Here is a 14,674-nt window from a genome sequence, read left to right as displayed (position 1 = left end):
ATTTTATATTAGCATTCTTATTTGCAGTTTTACTGGGTCGGTGGATTATCATAATATTCTGTGTCCACAAACTGCTTAGTGCAAGATCTGCTGACCATGGCCTTTGAGATTTTGGAAAGGGGAAAAAAATTCTCCAAATTCCAAGCGCTCAGTCCCCACAAGGCTACCAGAGGGTCTGAAGACCCCTCGACGCCCCCCAAGATCTCTTCAGAGTGAGGGGTCATTTAAGGGTGAGCTCCCACTACCTCAGGAGGTTATTCAGAAGTCACCAGCATTCAGAGTGTTGAACTCCTGTTTAAGAGGGACACTGAGAGAGAGAGAGAACGTTAGTGATGACCACTCTGTCAGTCCATGAGCTGGGCTGTCGAATGGGAAAAGCACACTGGCTCCCATCCTTGTAAAAACACAACATAAAAGAACACAGGGGGATGCTAACAAAGATGAATGGCTTCTCTTCCAACTCATTCCACACTAATCAGGGCCTTTTCATTTGTTCCCTGTTAGATAATGTAAATTTGTGGAGTCAAAGAAAGGGACTAAAAGGACAATTTATCAACCACCCTTTTATCCCTCTAATGGAGCCACATGTTCCAGAGCATTACAATCACCCTGATCTGCAAAGTATATTAGAGCTGAAAAGGGGGTAACAAGAATGAGGATTAGATTTCAGTGCGAACATGAGCGACGTAATGATTGTATTCAATCTTGTTGCTTTCATTAATAAGGAGAACGGCAAAAACTTTTTACGATGCAAATAGGTGTAATTGCCTTGAATATGGCTAATTTAAATATTATGTAATTAAAAGAGATCAGGTGGTTGAGAGATCCAGAAAACCTCTAAATCACTGCAGATTTGAGGGAAGGCTTGCGGGATTATCCTGCTGTTTGTCCACAACAATGGCTGCCAATGGACCATTCAGTTGCAGAGTGTCGGAGACCTCACCCTTGCAATCATCTATCACCAGTTAAAAGCAGAGCGGCCCACCCCTTAACCTAACAGTCACTGCTCTGAGGCCAGCCGGGAGAAACGAGCAGTCTGGTCATCTCTCCCTCAGACAACAGCCCGTGTCTGGGGGCAGCATGTGGCAAATACACACACAGAGACGTACACATCTAGCCAGACTAATGTGCCACAAATTTCTGAAATGTGCATCTTCAGGCTTATTTTCCATGAGAGTCTCACTGACTCTCAGATTAATATTTATGAATATCAAGTCCTAACTCGCTTTTATTGACTGATAAAGTGATCTACTGGTGCATTGACACTAATAAAAGTAAATCTAAACCTAAACAAAACATGTTTTATAAAAGCACTTAAAGGGTTAGTTCACACAAAAATGAAAATTCTGTGATTTATTACTTACCCTTATGCCGTTCCACACCCGTAAGACCTTTGTTAATCTTCGGAATGCAAATTAAGATATTTTTGTTGAAATCCAATGGCTCAGTCCTTCATAGGGAGCATTGACATGTCCTCTCTCAAGATCCATAAAGGTACTAAAAACATATTTAAATCAGTTCATGTGAGTACAGTGGTTCAATATTAATATTATAAAGCGACGAGAATATTTTTGGTGTGCCCAAAAAAAACAAAATAATGATTTATCTAGTGATGGCCGATTTCAAAACACTGCTTCAGGAAGCTTCGGAGCTTAATGAATCAGCATGTCGAATCAGCTGTTCGGAGCACCAAATTCATGTGAGTTCAGCAGTTTGGCGGTTTGACACGCAATCTGAATCATGATTTGACACAGAAGAATCATAACAAAAATTATTTTGTTTTTTTGGCGCACAAAAATTATACTCATTGCTTTATAATATTAATTATGAACCACTGTGCTCACATGAACTGATTTAAATATGTTTTATTACATTAATAGATCTTGAGAGAGGAAATGTCATTGCTGGCTTTGGAGGCCTCACTGAGCCATCGGATTTTAACAAAAACCTTAATTTGTGTTCTGAAGATTAACGAAGGTCTTACGGGTGTGGAATGACATGAGGGTGAGTAATAAATGACATTATTTTCATTTTTGGGTGAACTAACCCTTTAAAGGTATAGCCTTTCATCATTTACTCACCATCATGTCATTCCAAACCTCTTGTGGCTTTCTGTCTTCTGTGGAGAAGATATTTAGAAGATTGTTTGTAGCTAAACAATTTCGTGTCCATTGACTTCCACTGTATGGACAACCAAACCAAAACCAAACCAAAGTTTGGTTAACAGCATTTTTCAAAATATCTTCTTTTGTGTTCAGCAGAAGAAAGAAATACATACAGGTTTGGAATGACATGAGGTATTTTATGAGTTTGTATGTATATGAATTAATAAGATTATTTTAATACGAAAGCATTTTTTTTTTTTTTTTTTGGAAAAATACATACGCATGAAGGTCCACCCCTAACCCAACCTTTAAACCTAATCCAAAGTGTGGCATAAGCAGACTGCACAAAAAATCAATGAGATTATAAAAAAGCATACAAATTTGCCACATAATGTAAATTAGTTATGAATTGCCATGAGAGTGTACTGTTTTTTGTGTTGTGACAATGAAGCTGTAATATTAGATGAAAATTTACAAAGAAATGGTTTGTAAACTATTTTTTACACTTCATATTATAAAGCTATACTTTTGAAACCGTGATCATTATAACAGTGAGCATTCACGATCACATCCATTCACTATAACCCAGATTTTTACTTTTTGATGTAAAGCAAGGACGAGTGAAAATGAATTTATTTGGTAATCAACATTACGTCACAAGTACTGTCAATTGAGCTTAACTTGCAATGAACCAGGAATATTCCTTTAAACTTTGTTTCTGAGATCTGGAGAACAGACTATTGCCTGTTTTTAATAATATTCAGCTTTTTATCTGATCAAGTGAAGTGAAAACCTGTTTGAGCAACAACCTTCCTCTTGCTCGACTGATCATATCGGATAGATTGTGTGTGTGTGTGTGTGTGTGTGTGTGTGTGTGTGTGTGTGTGTGTGTGTGCGTGTGTTTGGGGGGTGGTTCTCCATCTGTCATACACTCATTAACAGAGCCCCCTCATGTTTTAATCAGTCCCTATACACAAACCACGCCCATTCACACACACACGCACACATGCGCACACACACACGCACACACACACACACACGAGTGAAACCTCACTGGCATCAGCCACGCCATGTATCATCAATCTCACAGGTCATTAATCTCTAAGCACAAAGGCAAAACATGCTGCAATTTCAGTGGTGCAGACCATTTCGATAAATCACAAAAAAAAAGCATGTTGACCAGCTTTAAATTTTGTGTGCAGTAGGCTACTGCATGAAACCATAATTGCAAACTTCTTGAATTAATCTGTTTCACAGCTATGAAAACATTAATTACTACACTGTAAACCTGATTAAGTTCAGTTTCCTCAAAATGTTTAAGTTAAGAAATTCAAAGTTTAAGTAAGCAGAACTGGCAGATTTTAATTGTTCCTAACTTGAAATGTTTGAGTAGGCTATACTATCCTCAATATAAACATTTTTATTATTGTAAATGTAGCTAGCTATAACAAGCTAATTCAGAAAATGCTAACTTGCTAACATGTCAACAATAGCATGGTATAGCACTTGCTGAATGAGTGCAGAAATATATAGAATTTAACATTGCTCCCAAACCAAGCCACCATGTCACCATGATGGTAATTCTCCAAAAACCCACACTAACAGAAACTCTATTAAATTAGCATAACAAAACTTTAACCACTACTAAATCTCCAATTTAGCATTAATCTTGTGCTCTCTCTTTGCTGGGAAATAGAAATCCCAGCCCAGTTTCTGTTAAACTAAAGTTTGTCTAAATACTTTCATAAAACCCAAAACAATGAAAAAGTTCAGTTTACTTAAAATATATCAGTTCTGTGAACTGGAAAGAAAAAGAAAGTGCTAAATACTAAATAAAAGTTAATTCGACAACTAATTTGTTCAATTTAAGTTTGTCCTACTCAAACCAATTAATTATTTTGCGCGTTAGGGTGATTTACAGTGATTTTATTGCTGTTACTGGTAAACTCTGGCCTTCAGGTGTCTAATGAGGGACCTTAATTCTGTTGCACACTATCTTATTTGTGTACAGGATATTAATTATCACATTCATACACTCAAGAAAGTGTAAGACAAGAAAAGCCAAACATTTTGAGCATTTTGAGTTATTAGATGAATTTGACATTATCGAAAACTAGAAAACTGGATTAAACTTTATCGAAAGTCATTACACAGTATTATGTCAGAGCGATATAATATCAGATTTCCTCCAAATGTTTTGTAACCAAGTGAGAGAAAGACTTAAGCAAGAGAGCCGGAGTTGACCTCCAGAAAGGACGGCCAGCATTACCTCACGAGTGGCATCTTGCTACTCTTTCGCCACAGGATGTGCGTCATAAATCTTACTCAAGACGAATGACAGAGGGGCTCATGGGACATGACCCGTGACTTACTGATCAACACATCGGTGCTAAACTTAAGCCAACATGAAGGCACACAAAGGAGGAGTAACTATGAAATATATATAAAGGGAAGTGTATTTGGGGAAACCATTGTAAAACCGGCAAATTAATAGGTATTTAAAAATAGAGGTTAAAGGTTTAAAGTGCATGTCCGTATCCGACCTCTAATGAGTTTCTCCACAGGGTCTTGATGTTTTTGGGCTTTAATTTGTTGGTTTCTAATAAAATTGAACTTGAATTGAAATTGATCGATGGATGAATTGATTGAAGCTAACACAGCCTATAGAGATACATAAATATTTTATATATATATATTTTTTTTTTCCCCAAACTATGGAAAACATGAGAATAATAATGAAACAGAATGACACATAATTACAGAAAGAATAACTGTAATATTTTGTAATCGGCCTATAGTAAATGTGAAGTGAAAGTTCTGTCAGCATGATCATGGGACACTTTCGCCAGCGCTATGCTAAATATGCATATAAATAGAAAAGAGGAAAGAACAACAATCAAAAAATATATTACACAATGGTTTACTTTATCAACATAGGCAAATGCAGGAACACACTTGGCAATGAAGCTCTCATTTCTTGAAGCACTGAAATAGAAACAGCTGAAGTAGGGCTACCCTGAGTGAACTTTAAAGAGGAAGCAACAGGGCAAAATCAATTGTGCCTTAAGAACACACACGTCTTGGGCTGCCAGCTGAGGAGAACTAATGTTCTGATGAGTTCTGCTTCAGCTCTGCTAGAGTCATTTGAATGAATAACAATCACGAGCTCTGCAGGGAGGATTCAAACAGGCTGCCAAGGCCAGGTGCGTTTGAGGAAAAGTAGTGTAGGCTATAGAGAGGAAGTTTTGTTGCACTTACAGTACAGTGACCACAAAAATCTCGACACTTCAGCCACAAGTCTTTGCATTACATAACTAATTTTAAAGAAATAGCACACTTTTAAGCTAAACATTTCACCTAAATATATTTGTTGGGTTTCAAATGATCAAACAATGGATCAAACCAAATTCCTGAGTGTCTATATATTTTCTGGGGCAACTTTATCATATAAAGTCAAACTGACAAGAAAGCCACAGCTACAGCTACAACACAGAGTGGTAGAGATCTTTGGCTGAAATCAGAACTAGCCCAGATTTCAAAAATCTCAGTTTTCAGTTCTTCAGTTCTTCACAGAATTGTTTTTCTCTGAGAAAAGGAACACCAGTTCTGACAAAGGACAACATGTGAAATCTAAAACTATAGCTGGTCTTTTGGCCTAACCATTTGAATAAGAAATTAATTTGGCACAAACCAATTTTATCATGAATACTAGTATGTGAGAAAGTCTAACATTAAATGCATATACACTACCATTCAAAAGTTTGGAAACATTAGTATTTTTAATGTTTTTGAAAGAAGTCTCTTCTACTCATCAAACCTGTGTTTATTTGATCAAAAATACAGAAAAAAAACAGTAAAATTATTACAATTTAAAATAATGGTTTTCTATTATAATATACTTTAAAATATAATTTACGTCTGTGATGCAAAGCTGAATTTTCAGCATCATTAAATCCAGTCTTCAGTGTCACATGATCCTTCAGAAATCATTCTAATATGCTGATTTACTAAAAAATTTTTATAACGTGATACTTTTTTTCAGGATTCTTTGATGAATATAAAGTTTAAAAAGAGCAGCATTTATTTAAATTAAATCTTTTGTAACAATATATAATACTGTTCAAAAGTTTGGGGGTCATTATTTTTTTCTTTCTTTTTTTTTTGGAAGAAATTAATACTTTTTTTCAGCAAGGATGTGTTAAATTGATAAAAAGTGATAGTAAAGATTTATATTGTTAGAAAATATTTCTATTTTGAATAAATCCTGTTCTTTTTGACTATTTATTCATCAATGAATCCTGAAAAAAGTATCACAGTTTCCAAAAAATATTAAGCAACACAACTGTTTCCAACTTTGATAATAACTGAGTATCAAATCAGCATATTAGAATGATTTCTGAAGGATTATGTGACACAAAAGACTGGAATAATGGCTGATGAAAAATTCAGCTTTGCATTACAGAAAAAAAATATATTTTAAAGTATATTAAAATTGAAAACCATTATTTTAAATTGTAATAATATTTCACAATGTTACTGTTTTTTCTGTATTTTTGATCAAATAAATGCAGGTTTGATGAGCATAAGAGACTTCTTTCAGAAACATTAAAAGTAGTAATGTTTCCAAACTTTTGAATGGTAGTGTATATTTATGTAAATGCAATATGCATTTGTATGTATCATTTTACCTTTTAGAAGAATCATTAAGCGTAAATGACATTTCCTTCATGGAAAATCTGAGTCAAAGAGGAACTTTCGACAATGATCTGTACGTTTCATTTCTATCTATCAATGTCTTGTTGCAAGAGCAAATGAAGTTTTGTAACCCTTAATGTCTCAAGCAATGACAAAGAGTCTAGGAAAAGGTCCACACAGATGTTCATCTCTAGAAAGCATCAGTCCTTACATTGCTTTAAGCTCTTAATCCTAAATCTGCCTTTGCGGGTCTAGACAAATGGAAGATTCTGGTGCAAATTTCTGATGCTCTTACCAAAATCAATAACCCTAATCATCCCATGACAGTCGCTGACAAAAAAAAAAAAAAAATAGACCAATTCTGCTGATCTGGGTTTCATGCGATAATGTGCAAATGCTGTGCATCCCAGGAAAGACATACGTGCAACAGGTTGGACAGGGATTCTGAGGGACCATATGAGGCTAAGTTGGACTTGTCCTGAGAGGGCCAGTCAGATTAAAGCACAGGCATCTGCTCTGTAATGGTACAACGACTTGTTTTTATGTTTATCAAGATAATGATATGCCATAGAGAATAAATACTCCACCATCATGCTCACCAAAGACTTCTAATTCCGTTGTAGTCTAATATCTCAGTCATTTTCTTAATGTAAGTGAAAAAGACAGCATGTGTCTGATATTAGGTACAGTGGACTGGACTCTCTCACTCCTGTTTAAATGTCATAGTGTTGGCTTTCATTAAGCACATGATGGATAGCCAAAAGCCTTCCAAAAGGGCAGAACTACAGGTCTAGAACATACCATGGGAACTTGATAGTATGCAAAAGAGATTTAAAGCTCAAATAAAATCTGCAGTGTAGTTCCCTGAGCTGGCAATACTGTACAACTTGAATGCTGTTTTGAGTAACGGTTCTACAATAAATCAAGCCTGTGTTCTTGAGGAACTTCTGCTGATGGTAATACATACTACAAAATTAGAAAGGTCTGTCTAAAAACAGAGCAGACTGTAGGCCAGTTGTAAGTTTGTGAGAATGTGTCTAAGGGTTTATTTTTCAATTTGATTTGCTAATGTCAATTATTTAGGCCTATATGTTTAACTATTGTCCCCAGAAGCTTGCTGCATCTGATTAAAAACTCAAATGAAATCCTCAAATGAAAAAACAAAAACATTTTATTATTTTAAAAATCATAAATCAAAATCAGATGCAAATATGAATTTCTTAATATGCTTAGCCTACAGAATTCTGTAATCTTTATTTAGCAAAATAAATCACATAGCCAAGAATGACGAGACTTAGCTAAACAAATGAATGTTGCAATCTCAACGAAGTATTTATTTCCTATTAACGCCATCTAGAGGTATTGTGAAGCCATAATATAATAGCGTTCCGTCCGGAACTAACAATTTCATTTTGTTTCCCACGGACTTTTTTATTTTACTGGACCTCTTTCTTGACAGCAAGTTGCATGTGAGTTCAGTAACGTTGATGTTTACATTAAAGTTATCCTTAGAAGAGCTGCGGCCTAAATGCATTTGAAGTAATAACACCTACAAATACTCTCTTATGAATTTATATAAAAACTTAAATACTAGCCTTGGAAATGTAGCAGTTATTAACAGACCTGTAGCTAAGCTGCACTCTCCGTGCATATTGAAATAAAAAAGTGATGTTGTGTTTACACAGTAAACCATGATAGGAGTGGAGGCTGGACTCTACATCGGATCTGTGTCCGATGTGAAGGATGCTCAGAGCCTGACAGACGCGGGTGTAACGCACATACTCACCGTTGACTCAGAGGAACCTTCTGTGACTGGATTCCACACGAAATTTGTCCGAGCTCTGGATGATGCGTCCACAGATCTCCTGAGCAGGCTGGATGACTGTGTCAGCTTTATATGTGAGGCTTTCAGCACACAATCTGAGTCCAAATCACCAGCAGTTCTTGTGCATTGGTAGGTTTAACCATTTAACGTTCACAATTAAGAAACACTATAACTGTATTAGTTAATATACATTCAGATATTCACAAATGTAATAAATTAATGATGCTAAATAAAGTAAAATGTTGCATTTTCATCTATATCTCTTCTAAATATATAATTGAACAACTACTGATTAGTTTGTTTATTCATATGTAAATTGTAAGAAAGTGTTATAGTGTCTTATCTAATTAATATATATTATATTTTTTACGAAATATATTATATTTGATTTTAAGAAACTGGGATTCAACTTTTTGTCTTGATTTTTATTTATTTTTTGCAGCCATGTAGGGCAAAGTAGAAGTGCTGCTGTTGTGACTGCTTACCTGATGAAAACAAAACACCTGAATTTGCAGGATGCATATTCCAAACTCCAAAATTTAAAACCAGATGTTAAGTGAGTGTTTTTCATTATTTATTCTGTGACGGCACATTTGTGAAGAGCATTATTATTGAACGACGTTCCTCTCATTTTCTCAGAATGAATGAAGAGTTTCTTGACCAGCTGGCACTTTATGAATTAATGGACTGTAAAGTAGACACCACAAATCCTTTATACAAACAGTTTAGATTGAAGAAAATTACTGAGAAATATCCAGGTATGTACATACTTGAGCTTGCATAACATTTGGCAAATAAGTGTTAATTTCAACTTTATACATCCATAGTTAAATGGTCTATATATTTATTTAATAGACTATTTAAAGAAATTTACCAGGGCTTATATTAAAGTCATGTATTTTGATCAATTCAGAGCTCCAGAATGTGCCTAAAGATGTCTTTGCTGTTGACCCTGCTCAAACCCAGAATGCAGAAGCTGTATACAGATGTAGAAAGTGCAGGTAAAATATGTTTTTATGTACTGTATTTTTTATACATCGGCTGAAGTCGGTCACCGTGATTTTGCCAAGAAAGACATATTCCTGGATCAACATATGTAGTTGATCCTAGAACAACATTCCTGTCCAAAATTGTAGTCTTAAAGGACTAGTTCACTTTAAAATGAAAATTACCCCAAGCTTTACTCACCCTCGAGCCAAAGCGATGTGTTTTGTGTAAGAAAAATATCCATATTTAACAAGTTATGAAGTAAAATACCTTGCTTCCGCCAAACTGCCTTCCGTATTCAACTTATGAAGAAAGTGTAACACTCGCAGTTCAAAGCGCTTAAGCTACATCCTACGCCTTCTATATTAAACTTACAAAATATGTGTAACTGATGTGATATTTTACTTTATAACTTGCTAAATATGGCTATTTTTCTTACAAAAACGCATCACTTTGCTTCAGAAGGCCTTTATTAACCCCCTGGAGCTGTGTGGAGTATGATGGATGGATGCACTTTCTTGAGCTTTAGACTCATTGGTCCCATTCACTGCCATTATAAAGCTTGGATGCATCAGGATATTTATTAATATAACTCAGATTGTCTTCATCAGAAAGAAGAAAGTCTGTACACCTAGGATGGCTTGAGGGTGAGTAAATCTTGGGGTAATTTTCATTTTAAAGTGAACTACTCCTTTAAAGGTGCCCTAGAACTTTTTTTTAAAAAGATGTAATATAAGTCTAAGGTGTCCCCTGAATGTGTCTGAAGTTTCAGCTCAAAATACCCCATAGATTTTTTTTAATTCATTTTTTTAACTGCCTATTTTGGGGCATAATTAGAAATGAGCCGATTCAGGGCTACTGGCCCTTTAAATCTGGTGCTCCACGCCCCAAGAGCTCGCGCTTGCCTTGAACAACATAAAAAAAAGTTCAAACAGCTAATATAACCCTCAAAATTGATCTTTACAAAGTGTTCGTCATGCAGCATGTCTAATCGTGTAAGTACAGTGTTTATTTTGATGTTTACATTTGATTCTGAATGACTTTGAGGCTAACGGCTAATGCTACACTGTTGGAGAGATTTATAAAGAATGAAGTTGTGTTTATGAATTATACAGACTGCAAGTGTTTAATAATGAAAACAGCAATGGCTCTTATCTCCGTGAATACAGTAAGAAACAATGGTAATTTTGACCACATTTAACAGTACATTAGCAACATGCTAACGAAACATTTAGAAAGACAATTTACAAATATCACTAAAAATATCATGTTATCATGAATCATGTCAGTTATTATTGCTCCATCTGCCATTTTTCGCTATTGTACTTGCTTGCTTATCTAGTCTGATGATTCAGCTGTGCACATCCAGACGTTCTGCCCTTGTCTAATGCCTTTCATCCAGACGTTATGCAAATATTGGGGGCGTACACCCCGACTGTTATGTAACAGTCAGTGTTATGTTGAGATTCGCCTGTTCTCCGGAGGTCTTTTAAACAAATGAGATTTATATAAGAAGGAGGAAACAATGGGGTTTGAGACTCACTGTATGTCATTTCCATGTACTGAACTCTTGTTATTCAACTATGCTGAGGTAAATTAAGTTTTTGAATGTAGGGCACCTTTAACCATAAACCCTAAACCTAACTCTACCCATAACTTATCCCTAATATCAGAGGGAAATGACCGATGAATAACACTAATGAAGAAGCACCTAACCCTGGCTGTAAGCCTAAGCTTGACATAAACTGTAAACCTCAAATCTGATTGGTAGATTGGAATGCTGTTCCAGGATCAACAAAGATGTTGATCCAGGAACATGTTGTACTTGGTGAAATCACATTCACTGACTGAAGTCATAACCTGCAGTTGTCTTTCGTTCCCGACAGACGCACACTTTTCCGTCACTCCAGCATTCTCAGTCACTGTGTGGGAGGAGGAGCCTCTGCGTTCTCTCATAAGAAGACGAGGATAGTGAGCCCTGCAGCTGAAGATCAGAAACAGTGCACATCCTACTTTATAGAGCCGGTGCAATGGATGGAGCAGGCCTTACTAGGTGTTATGGATGGACAGGTAGTATCTGACTGCTTCACACATCTGGACACACAATTAAACAGAATTATCATAACATTGTTCCTATATGTCCATTTACCTTTTTACAAGTATGTATTTTTAACTATTGCAAAAGTTAAAGGGTTAAATTTAAGATTGATAATTGCTAGAGGTTGTAGTGGCTATGCAATAAATGTGCCATTTTGTTTCTCTGTGGGTGTTTTTAATATATTTCAAAGTAAAAGCTTTTGTTAAAATCTCTCTTGTAGCTTTTGTGTCCCAAGTGCAGCTCAAAGCTGGGCTCGTTTAACTGGTACGGTGAACAGTGTTCGTGTGGGCGCTGGGTGACACCGGCCTTCCAGATGCACAAGAACAGAGTGGATGAAATCAAACACATCAGTATATCTGCACTCAAATGACCCACAAATAAAGATCTGTATTGTATGCTCAGAAATTTTTGTGATTCTTAGTGTGTTAAGTTGAAATAATACATAAAAATAACAGAAATACCACGTGAAATGCCCTGTGCTTCACTTTGATCGTAACTTTGCTTAAAAGTTGTGATATGTAAGTTATATTTTATCTATACTACCATTCAAAAATATGGGGACTTTTAAAATGTTAGGCTCACTTTTATACAGTAAAAAATGTAATATAATAATATAATATATGTGAAATATTACAATTTAAAATGATTTTCTATTTTAATCTACAGTACTGTCAAAAAGTTTGGAACCACTAAGATTTTTAATGTTTTTAAAAGAAGTTTCGTCTGCTCACCAAGGCTACATTTATTTAATTAAAAATACAGTTAAAAACAGTAATATTGTGAAATATTATTACAATTTAAAATAACTGTGTACTATTTAAATATATTTGACAAAGTAATTTATTCCTGTGATGGCAAAGCTGAATTTTCAGCATCATTACTCCAGTCTTCAGTGTCACATGATCCTTCAGAAATCATTCTAATATGCTGATTTGATGCTCAATAAACATTATTTTCAATGTTGAAAACAGTTGTGTACTTTTTTTTCAGGATTCCTTGATGAATAGAAAGTTCAAAAGAACAGCATTTATCTGAAATACAAAGCTTCTGTAGCATTATACACTACCATTCACAAGTTTGGGGTCAGTAAGAATTTTTATTTTTTTGAAAAGAAATTAAAGAAATTAATACTTTTATTCAGCAAGGATGCATTAAATCAATCAAAAGTGGCAGTAAAGACATTTATAATGTTACAAAAGATTAGATTTCAGATAAACACTGTTCTTTTGAACTTTCTATTCATCAAATAAACCTGAAAAAAAATATTGTACACAAATATTTTGTACAATTGTACACATTAAATGTTTCTTGAGCAGCAGATCAGCATATTAGAATGATTTCTGAAGGATCATGTGACACTGAAGACTGGAGTAATGATGCTGAAAATTCAGCTTTGCATCACAGGAATAAATTACTTTGTGAAATATATTCAAATAGAAAACAGTTATTTTAAATTGTAATAATATTTCACAATATTACTGTTTTTACTGTATTTTTAATTAAATAAATGTAGCCTTGGTGAGCAGACGAAACTTCTTTTAAAAACAATAAAAATCTTAGTGGTTCCAAACTTTTGGACAGTACTGTATATTAAAATGTAATGTATTCCTGTGATGGCAAAGCTTAATTTTTTCAGCATCATTACTTCAGTCTTCAGTGTCACACGATTCTTTTGAAATCATTCTAATATGCTGATTTGCTGCTCAAGAAACATTTCTTTTTATTATCAATGTTGAAATCAGTTATGCTGCTTCATATTTTCGTGGAAACCGTGATACATTTTGTCCAGGATTCTTTGATGAATAGAAAATTCGAAATTTATTAGAAATTTATTTATTTTCTTACATTATAAATGTCTTTACTGCCACTTTTGAATAGTTTAATACATCCTTGCTCAATAAAAGTACAAATTTTATATTCAGAATATATTTTGTTAGACTTGTATGGTTAATTTAACTATATTTTAATTTAGGGTTAATTTTTATTTGGATAAACTTTTGCATTCATAAATAAGGATTACATGTATTGCAAAAGTGGGTTTTCTATCCAGTAGGGGGCGACAAATAACTAGTACTGTGCAATTACATTGACTACATTTCGCGTGATATTCAAAATAGTGGAGAATAAGGACAAAGTAGTTCTTTGGCTACACCTGCACTGTAGATGACAGATGATCAGCTTTTAATGCAAATGTGAGATACTTTGACTTGGCTGAGAAGTACTAGAGGTCAGAATAACAAATTTATAGCTCCTGACTTGCTAAATCTGCTTCTCAGAAAATCAGAAATTACATTTTTTTTGCCACACAGAAATTGGTCCATAAACTGTCATCATGTACTTTGTATTTATATGAAATGTAGCACTAATTCAGATTCATGAGCATGTAGTTTCCTCTTGACCCCCAGCTCATAGATGTTTATATGATGTTTATTGAGAGAGTCTACATTCCACTGTGGGTGGTTATGGCTTTGAGTTGTGAGATCCTGTTGTGTTTATGGGGGTCATATCCTCTATGTAATGACCTGAACTCTTTCTGTGAAGTGTCAAGAGTCGCCCACTGAGTATGTGCGCAAGAGAGATGACATCAGTTGAGAGAGGAGCAGGATTTCAGGAATAGAGGAGCTGAGAATGAAAAGAGTAAACTAAATGTAACTCCTCAAAATGATATTCACTAACACAATATGTGCAGTTGTTTTTGCTTTTTCCAGGAACATTAAATATCAATGTAATGGAGCATGTGGTACAAGTGGGCTTCTTATTGGTGTCGCAGTCATGGTCTGGGTTAGAGCTTAGACGGAGGTGTGGAAAAGCTAGACTTCTGATTGGTTCAGAAACCCGCTTAAGCTGTAATCAAGCACTTTTGTGTGACAGTCTTGACCTTTTCAATAGTAGCAATTTGGCCTAAAATACACAATTTTTGTTTATTCTTTCCTTTCAAGAGTAGTTAGTGTAAATAACAGTATT

At 34.9% G+C, this 14,674-nt stretch overlaps 1 protein-coding gene across 3 annotated transcripts; it reads left to right on the top strand.

The window, feature by feature from the left end:
* Positions 1-8,220: 8,220 nt before the first annotated feature.
* dusp12 (dual specificity phosphatase 12) lies at positions 8,221-12,573 on the top strand. 3 transcript variants are annotated; one of them, XM_067363364.1, is made up of 7 exons: positions 8,248-8,339; positions 8,486-8,754; positions 9,068-9,181; positions 9,265-9,383; positions 9,539-9,626; positions 11,499-11,682; positions 11,931-12,573. In XM_067363364.1, the coding sequence occupies exons 2-7, from the start codon at positions 8,492-8,494 to the stop codon at positions 12,078-12,080; spliced, it is 918 nt and encodes a 305-aa protein (XP_067219465.1). In that variant the 5' UTR covers positions 8,248-8,339; positions 8,486-8,491; the 3' UTR covers positions 12,081-12,573. The 3 variants fall into 3 exon arrangements, with proteins under 3 accessions (XP_067219464.1, XP_067219465.1, XP_067219463.1); XM_067363363.1 differs by having other exon boundaries at positions 8,221-8,269; positions 11,499-12,065; XM_067363362.1 differs by having other exon boundaries at positions 11,499-12,065.
* Positions 12,574-14,674: the final 2,101 nt, after the last annotated feature.

The sequence above is a fragment of the Chanodichthys erythropterus genome, chromosome 16, assembly GCF_024489055.1.
Source record: "Chanodichthys erythropterus isolate Z2021 chromosome 16, ASM2448905v1, whole genome shotgun sequence".
Taxonomy (NCBI): Eukaryota; Metazoa; Chordata; class Actinopteri; order Cypriniformes; family Xenocyprididae; genus Chanodichthys; species Chanodichthys erythropterus.
This window is presented reverse-complemented; position numbering and strand designations above follow the sequence as displayed.

What these genes read in the sequence shown, in the direction of transcription:
- dusp12 (XM_067363363.1), top strand. Translation starts at nt 8,492, where the DNA reads ATGATAGGAGTGGAGGCTGGACTCTACATCGGATCTGTGTCCGATGTG. An exon ending in AATTTAAAACCAGATGTTAA is followed by an intron (nt 9,182 to 9,264) that starts GTGAGTGTTTTT and finishes TCATTTTCTCAG; the next exon opens with AATGAATGAAGAGTTTCTTG. An exon ending in AATTACTGAGAAATATCCAG is followed by an intron (nt 9,384 to 9,538) that starts GTATGTACATAC and finishes TGATCAATTCAG; the next exon opens with AGCTCCAGAATGTGCCTAAA.